The sequence below is a fragment of the Gymnodraco acuticeps genome, unplaced genomic scaffold (genome assembly GCF_902827175.1).
Source record: "Gymnodraco acuticeps unplaced genomic scaffold, fGymAcu1.1, whole genome shotgun sequence".
Taxonomy (NCBI): Eukaryota; Metazoa; Chordata; class Actinopteri; order Perciformes; family Bathydraconidae; genus Gymnodraco; species Gymnodraco acuticeps.
Genome location: NW_022990082.1, coordinates 949,903 through 958,908, shown reverse-complemented (window position 1 = coordinate 958,908; position 9,006 = coordinate 949,903). Strand labels below are relative to the sequence as shown.

Genomic DNA, 9,006 nt, shown 5'->3' with positions numbered 1-9,006 from the left:
ACCAATGGTTCAGGATTGCGAAATTAGGATTGTCTTTTAAACATGAAAATGTTTTTTAAAAGTGCAGTAAAAGGCACATCATTTATCAGAATATATTTGAATATAAATGTTTTAGTTTTAGGTATTATGTAGGTTATGTAAACGTATTATCAGCAGATGTTCAAAAAGCACTGCATGTTGACCATGTTGTGGTTAACATATGTTTGGTCAATGCAGTTATATTTTCCTCGGTTTGAGGACAGCGAGCTGAAAAGATGGTCCTGGACTGGCCATGTTTTTCGGGCTTCCACCAGACCACAGCACGTTGGGCCTAATAACAAAAACAAGCATCCCGGTGTGGAGCTGGTCCCACAGTGTGAGGACCTTAATGAGGAACATGTGGAGCTGCCCAGACACACAGTCAGAGGAAACCCAATCCTTCTTTTTCTCCCCCTTCCTTCTCCCTTCTCCCTTCCCCCCTTTCTACCATTCTTTCTTTCTCACTCTCTACCATTTCTAAGTTTTTATCATGAAGCAATTCTTTAAGATCCTCTGTTATGGTCTCTGTCAGATATATGTTTAAAACTTACACACTCCTCTAAGGTCCGTAGAAACGCCCTCTTAAGTATTTTTTTTCCCACTATTGTACCAGAACAAGTGACCCACTGTGAGCAGAAGAAATATGCCTTGTTTTAACCGATACACTCTTGTAGTGCTCCCTCTCTCGCGCTCTCTCACTCACTTTTACTTGTTTTGGAGTTGGTAGTATATACATATTGCTGGGTCATGCAATGCAATACGCTCATAAGGAAACATGGGAAGAAAGAACTCTTTCTCCACCCATCAAGCCTGACAGGCGGTCTCTGAGTTTCTTTCATGGGCTGAATTCATCCTTACCGTCCACCTGGATCAATTAACTGTTTGCTTCAGTGGTCCTCAGACCCGCAGTGTGGAACCTCAGTTCATTTAGTGGACAGCAGCTTATTGGGCAAAACTATGGCTTTGATTCTGTTTTCTTTTGTCTTGACACTTAAGCCATGGAGATGTTTTATTTATTTCACTATATCTAAAACTGAGCATATTCTTATCTTCAGCAAGATACACTGACGTAAACCATAGCTTTTCTTTTGCAGGAAATGTCATCACTCACTCCTGAAGAAAAACACTGTAACAGGTGAGTCTTTCATTTTAATTTGCTGTAAATATGTCCAAACAATCAATAGAACTGCCTTCTACACTGCGTCACTGTCGGGGTTGTCATAGGGAATAAGAAGTGTAACCTGTTTGGTGAGATTTAAAATCTGACCATAAAGTGCAGCTATAAAACAGATCAACCAACCAAGCCTCCAAAATTAGCTGAACAAACAGAGTAAGGTAGAGCCCTCTGGGGGGATAGACTTGGCACACTGGATCCAGTGTGACAGAGGCCCTTCTGGCAGCTCAGAACAATCCAAACGTTCCACTTGGGTTGAGCTGTCTTCGTTTCCCCCTCCACTATATATATCAGCTCCACATCAACATGGGCCTGTGAAGACCTTTCACAAGACTGACAGGCCACCTGAATCACACAATTGTGTGGCCGGAGGAGCCTGCATGTGTATAGAAAAACCAGTGATCCAATAACTGTCTGGGTTCACTTCTCCCTCATAAAGTCAGGAGGGAGGCGCAGAGGGAGACCCACAGCTTCAAGCCAAATGTTCCAGCTGCACCAAAACAAAGCTTTAACTTTTATTCTAACTCTGAAAAGCATGCAAACTGTGACTGTTTTTACAGCAATGTTTTAGTCAGAAATTGCTAAGTGCATTCAATTTCTTTATTTGCATGGCACAAAAAACACAGAAGTGTCTCAGGAAAAAGGCTGAAAGCCGGTGAGTGTATGTGCCTTGCAGATGGTCCGGCCTCACAGCAGCTGTGTAAATGAAAGACGGAGTGTCGTTGAAGGAGGTGAGAGAGATGGAAAGTTGGCCACAAAAGGAAAAAAGTAACAAGCAAGTTGCTAACAAAAAATGTAATGGAAAAATGAATAGCACGCTAAAAATTGCAGAGAAAATAATCATGTCAGAGTATTTTCTCTGAAGTGACAAAAACAGACAATGCCTATTTGTTTTGGCAGGTAAAACACCAGTGTGAAGCAGAAAATAACAGCTTAACTATAAAAGCTAATCAGTATATTGAAGGCAATCCCATATGGTTATCACTATAATTCCCCTTAGTCTTTGTCATTGCTTTTTAGTCAGGATAATTACATCTGGTTGTATGTGTAGCGTATTCACTAGATAAACAAAGTAAGATATCATCTGCCAGTTAGTGAATTTGCAAACACAATTGTGAAAACAAACTAGTATTTGAGCTCTGGAGTGAGAAAACAACAGGTGGCAGAATCCTGCTTAATGCTGAAAACACAAAAACATTTGTCCTCGTGGGGGGTAAAGACAGTTGTCCCGAGTGCTTTGTAGTGCAAAGAGTTAAAATGTGTACTAGTCGGTTTCAACTCTGAATGAGAAAAGCTGCTCAACTCTGAATACTGAATTGCTCTAAATTTAAAACTTAGCAAATATATTCTGTATATTTACACATAAAAGTGCGGTTATAACACTGTTATAAACACAACACCCTGTGATCTTTAATTATAATCAGGGCAATTATAACTTCATACCGCCCCCTCTGTTGTTGAATGCACTTTTCCTCTGTCCTGATCCCCGTAATTGCCACTACATGTAAATATAAAGCGGTTAGTGAATAATTAGGGTTTCATTGGCCAGCAATCACCTCTGGGCCCCGTCTACACTTTAGACCCCTCCCTCGTAGAGCCGCCCTGAAGACAGGGGCCCCTTTTGAATGACAGCGCTTGGTAAGGAAGACGAATTTTTGTCTGATTTCCCGCAGCCGCAGCGTCGATGAGAAGCAGTCGAGGAACTCCATTCTAACTGAATGGATTGGTATGGGGAGAAGCGGATTTCAAATCACGGCTAAGCTGCAGCTTTTGGACTGTGTAACGTTGACGATGGTTTTACTGTCGCTGCTGTTTCGACCAGGTAAGTTGTTTGCTTTTTCAAAATCCCTGCTCCTCCACTCCTCTCCTGCATGCATTGCCAAGCTGAGTCCCGCTTTCCTCGCAATGGAGGTGGAAAAAGTTAACTTTTTCCTCGCGTTGTGTGGCTGAAATCAAACCCTTTAACAGCTTGGAAGTTTCCTCACTCACACAACCTATGTTTTGAGTGTGTTGGTGTTTAAAAGAAGGAGAAAGGCACTTTGTTTGAAAGTTTTCCGTCCGCTGCTGGGACAAAGTAAAGTCCTGTTGTATCCCAGCCTCCAGCCAACACTTGTGCATCGCTGCTAGCCGAGCAGCACGAGTTGACTCACTTTACGGACGTCTTTTTGAACATATTTCCAACCATTCTCGCTTAAAACAACGACACCAAACAATGTGTCAAGAACCGCTTTACAGTTACCACGTTTAACAAAGCACTTGTACCGCTTCTGCTATAGTTTTATCAAGTTATGTGAGATACGGCTTAGCTCAGAGTTAGCATAGCTCGCTAGCAACAGGCATCCAGCACCCGCAGTCAAAGCAAAAGAAAACTAGGGAGCTTGTTTTTTACCGAGAAAATGCTGCAAATCGGACACCAAACAGTCACAGTTAAAGTCCTGAGGGCAACTTTAACATTTAGGTTAGACTGTTTTAGTCCTTTGCAAAGCTTAGGGCACCATGGTATTTTCCCCTATTCATGCTTCATTTATTAACTTTGTTCGTTACCATGCATGGGGGTCCAACTTTTTGGCCTCTGAACGTGTTGGTCGCTCCTCCATTCCGGGGGAGATCAGAAACCCCCACTCCATCCCAAGAGCATGTTGTGTTTGGATTTTTGGAGTTGTTTTATGTTATACTTCGTGGACATTTTCCCATACGTTTTTCCAAAGTGTGTGTTGAAACACTTCACACATTTTCTCTAGGGAGTTATGTGTTTAAAGTTGGGAACTATTCTGAAACGTATATTCTTTCAACATTGCCGTCTAAATACAAGTATGAGCATTACATTATTTTAATATAGAAATGTCTGACGTTTGTATTTTTTTCTAAAATTAAGGTGAACAAAAAATCAGCCTCTTAGAAGTTGTCAATCATTAGATATACAAGTAATAGAAAATAACAGATTGTAACATTTGTTAAGTCTTGAACTGCAACACTTCATATCTTGATACACCTGATAACATGTTAAGATGATAAACAAAAGACACCTCAGGTTCTTTATTATTCGGGTACTTTTTGGTAACTGGATGCTTGGTGGAATAATGTAGGTTTGTTAAAGTCAAATAAATAATAACGTTATACTTAGTGTACGGGTGCAATCAATATGATAAATAGCACTTTAAATCGTGTTTTCAGCCTTGTTCTGTAGTCATTATGAGCTGGCTCTGAGTCTAGTAAGGCACTACAAATATTGAGTTATGTTAGTTTGCGACCTTCATACGATGTCCAAGCCATTAGGGAAGTGTCTTTATCTCTAGCTCTTAATATAATCTACTAATCTGTAATATACAAATACTGTCTGTGTGGCCATTTAGCTTGTTCCTTCTCTGCTTTTATATTCCCCACACTTGGTAGTCTACCAAGTGTCAGATCATAAAGGTCCTTTGGGGAGATGCACAGTTGTTGATGGCTGTGCAGGCAGTGATTGTCCGAAAGTGTCAATCACAGCAGACATTGGTGACCTCGCAGCGAGACGGGAGAGGTCTGTTGGAATTCAGAGCAGGGATGCAGAATGCCTCTAACTTGACCTCTCACACTTCATCCCCGTTTTTATCAGAGCCTGTGTTAAAGTGCAGACTGTGAGTTGCATTAATCATCTCTCATGTGCCCCTTCAGTGCACCAGACATATTTGAAAGAGAAGAAATGGTGCAAAAGTATTTGGGTGCACTGGTGTGAAATATCTGTGCTTATCTTGTTGTCTTTGTACGCACTGTTGGGAGATAAGATGGGGCTTTGGAGCAAACTGAAGATTATTCTGTTGCAATAGTAGATAAGTCTGTTGCAACTGATTTGTTTTTATGCAGGAAGAGTGATGGATGTGTTGAGGTTGCTGCTAATCTGTAAAGAAAATTATATCCACTTTTAGATACAAGAAAAATAGCTGTAGTTCTTTGTTTTCCCAAATGATAATTATCCCACTTGTAAGTCATATGAACAATACACCCCAAATGTAGCTGTTACCACCCAAATATAACATGCTGTGCTGTGCTCTGCTGCCTCCACCAGCCACCCTCTAGCTTCCAGTTTGGACCCCCATTTGCAGAACAAGTGTGACTCTTTGGGATGTTCCTCTTGAAGTAATCTGCCCCCCCCCCCCCCTACACGAGCCCTGCCGTGCCATGTACTGTAGCTTAACGCACTTCAATTACCTTAGCAACAGCCAAACCACATTCAACAACCTCAGGCAAACTAACACAGGTTGGTTTTCCTCCTACAGTGAGGCTACATGCTATTTCTGTGAGGGTTGGTTGGAGGAAATGAGATTTGACTGACTCCAAAGCACAGTGTGGGATCATGGCCTCGTGAGCTCACACATTTGGGTTTTAATGGCTCTCCTGAATGAGGTAAACTTGATAGTGGAAACGTTTTGACTCTGCCTCTTGTGCCGAGGTAATATATCCATAAACGTCACATTGTTTTTTAAGGATCTTATTTGTAGAAAACATGTTTTTGTTCAGATCGGTAGAACTAGTCAGCAACATTTGGGCAGAGAGGGAGGTAACTGATGAAAATGAGAAGAGAAGCAAACTTTTTCACAGTAATTGTGATTCATTAATGAACTCGGTTCAAAATGTTGATGCTTCTTGTTTTTGTTTTCCAGCTCACTGCCAGCAGTGTCGAATCCAGCGCTGCAATGCAGAGTATGTGGCTTCGACCTCCCCCTCTAGTGGTCTGCAGGAGGACGTGGCTATGGATGTGGACTACTGCATCGCCTTGAGGGCCTATGCTCTGTGCACCCGGCGGCAGGCGAGGAGCTGCAGGGGGGACCTGGTCTACCACTCGGCCGTCTTCCGCATTAAGGAGTTATTCTCTCAGCATAACTGCTCCAGCGAAGGGCCAACCTCCTCCGCCAAGGTCCCCAGTACATCTCGGCCAGCCGTGTCGGAGCTGTGCGACTATGAGAACCGGGTCCTCATGTCGGGCTCAGCTGGACAGCAGAAGAAATATGCCCACTGTGGATTATTCGGAGATCCGCACCTACGGACTTTCCGCGACGAGTTTCAGACCTGCAAGGTGGAAGGGGCGTGGCCTCTGATTGACAACCGCTTCCTGTCGGTGCAGGTGACCAATGTGCCTGTGGTCCTAGGCTCCAGCGCCACAGCAACCAGCAAGGTAAGGATGTGTTGAGTGTAAGCTATGCAATGATCAGTCCATTGATTTTATTTTTTGGGGCGAAATGCCAAATATACTCTGGTTTCTGATTCATAATATGTGGAACCAAAGAGAGGACTTTCAGGCTTTTCCGCATTTTATATTTAAAATGATTTACTGAGTCATGATGGAACAATTGTCATAGGTAAATCTCAAACGTTTCGCAAGAAAAATGTGCAAAGAAACCAAGAACAAAGTCGGGGACCCCTCTGAAAATAGTTTTTCGACCCTTGGTAGGAGGGAGTTTACATTAGGAACAATCACTGATTATTGTTGAATTTGAAACGAACGGCAAATTAGCAGGCGTTTTTTGAGTGCTCGGTTTTTTGCTCGAGTATTGCCATAAAGTATCAACATGTGAAGTTAATCGTCATTCCACGGTGCCTCTCGAGCCCCCAGCATTCCTCTTGTCTTGGAGCTCCTTCAGATCTATGAGGGAAAAGAGAGAGGAGGGGAGTCCTTTAGCGGTGTTGAATCACAGACATGCTTGAGCGCTCTACCTTTAACACATGGGTGGTCATATGGTAGTGATTAAGGCTCACTCAAACATTTTCCTCCACCGCCACAATCTGGAATGTTTTTTCACCCCTCTGGTCAAATAATTAACTGGGTGCTTTTTGAGTAAATATTGATAATGTGGAAAAATAAAGGAATAATTGGACAGCAGCTTGGGTTTTTTATTAGCCTAGTGAAATAGTCTCATTTTGTATGCTCTAAAAATTTAATTTGTTAAAAATTCTATCATCTCTCTGTATTTGGTGCTGAAAGTCACATTGGCATATAGGGCTCCCCAAACATATGCTTAGTAAACTCGTTTCCAACTGTCAGGAAATGTTGTCCCTACAAAACCAATGTTATATCAGCAATTTGAGAATGATATACGATGGATCTCAGAACAAACTCTATCAAAGGCATTGGCAGTGTGTTCAGAGACTAATGCAAACCTGTAGTGTGGGTGGGTCTGTGCCAGCACCCGCATGCCCCCATCATGCTTTGTTTGCAACTGCCAGACTTAAGACAGGAAATCATCCATCAAATACAGCATCCCCGTAAGTGTAAACGTGACCACAGCCACCGCTTTGTCAAGATACTTTGAAGAAACAGAGGTTAGGCCCCAATTTTTCAAAGCTCAGCTGGAATACAAATCACAGTCAGTCAGCGAGTGCCAGAGTAGAAGTGTTGGAAGATGCATGAGGATTTGAGGCTGTTATGAAACAGTGTTGTTTGAGCCAACATTCAGTGGAGTTATGCTTGCAGTTGTATTCTTTTGTTTTAGGTAACCTCACAATGGTTGCAATTGTGGTTTATTCGAACAGTTTCTATACCTGTATAATATCTAGTGGACCACTGATAGCAATCACTCTTTAAAAAAAAAAAAGGCTAGTGTTTGCCATCAACACCTACCACATCATTCAAGAATGTTTGGTTTCCTGCTGCCACCTTGTGGCTTTGACTGGTACTGCTTTTTTTCAATGAATTATGGCATATATTTGCACTGCTCATCTTTGCATTAATGCTAGGATGGGTTTCTTAGTGTACGGGCGTTTATTCAAACCGACACATTCAATTGTGAAATGTTGGGATCGGGCTTTTCAATGCTGATCATATTTTTTCTTCCAATTTCAGATCACTGTGATCTTCAAGTTCTTCCAAGGCTGCACAGATCAGAAGGTGTACCAGGCCACCACAGTAGATCTGCCATTGGCCTTTCAGGATGGAAGCCGCAGTGGTGGTGAAAGTGGCAGCCTGTCCATCGTAGAGCGCGGCGGCTCAGGAGTGGGCCGGCAGGTGAGGATCCAGGCCCGTTATATCGGCACCTCCATCATCGTCCGGCGCGTGGGCAGCTACCTGACCTTTGCCATCCGCATGCCAGAGGACACCCTGGACTTTACGGAGGACAATGGCGGTCTGCAGTTATGCCTGCACGGCTGCCCACGCAACGAGCTCATCAAGGAGCACACGCTGGGCATTCAGAGCCAGCAGCCCCGCCTGCAGAGCACCAACACAGAGCTGGGGCCTCTGCGGCCCCCTCACCAGGTCTACACAGTGGAGCGGGCCACAGCCAGGTGTAGAGAGACTCTGCAGGTGGAGGACGTGTACTTTCAGTCCTGTGTGTTTGACTTGCTCACCACAGGAGACCCTGAGTTCTCTTTGGCAGCCTACGGGGCTCTGGAGGATTTAAAGGCGCTGCCGCCGAGTAAACTGAGGCAGAATTCCCCCAGGACTCCTCGAATTTACAACAGAGTAGCGTCACACACTGCAGCAGCAGCCCACAGCTCCCTCTTCTCACTCGTACTCCTCATTCTGCTACTTTTGTAAAAGATTAAATATAAATGATTTTTAAAAAAAAAGAACAAACATGGAGACAAACAGAACATGGAAGCATTACCAGCTTGAGGAAAGAGTGACTAGAGCGCAGACCTATACATTTGTATTTTTTTGGGGGGTAGGGCAGTTTGTGAATGTTGTGATATTTTCAGTTTTTGTCATTTGAAGGATTTGACATAAAGATGGTATTTTTTCAACTCCACATTTTCTATGTCACATGAGTTGTAAAAAGACAGAAACACATTAAAATAGTCAGATTTGGGTCCAGTACTACAGGTTTCAGGTAATTGGTTTA

General features: G+C 43.1%; 1 protein-coding gene across 1 annotated transcript; it reads left to right on the top strand.

Moving 5' to 3' along the window:
• Positions 1-1,112: 1,112 nt before the first annotated feature.
• On the top strand, positions 1,113-8,741 carry rgmd (RGM domain family, member D). Its single transcript, XM_034216314.1, has 4 exons — positions 1,113-1,153; positions 2,866-3,014; positions 5,833-6,344; positions 8,010-8,741. Exons 1-4 carry the CDS (start codon positions 1,116-1,118, stop codon positions 8,700-8,702), a joined length of 1,392 nt encoding a protein of 463 aa, XP_034072205.1. The 5' UTR covers positions 1,113-1,115; the 3' UTR covers positions 8,703-8,741.
• Positions 8,742-9,006: the final 265 nt, after the last annotated feature.

Coding starts and splice junctions, on each gene's coding strand:
- rgmd (XM_034216314.1), top strand. CDS start 1,116: ATGTCATCACTCACTCCTGAAGAAAAACACTGTAACAG. Junction 1,154..2,865: donor GAAGAAAAACACTGTAACAG/GTGAGTCTTTCA, acceptor GATTTCCCGCAG/CCGCAGCGTCGATGAGAAGC. Junction 3,015..5,832: donor GTCGCTGCTGTTTCGACCAG/GTAAGTTGTTTG, acceptor TTTGTTTTCCAG/CTCACTGCCAGCAGTGTCGA.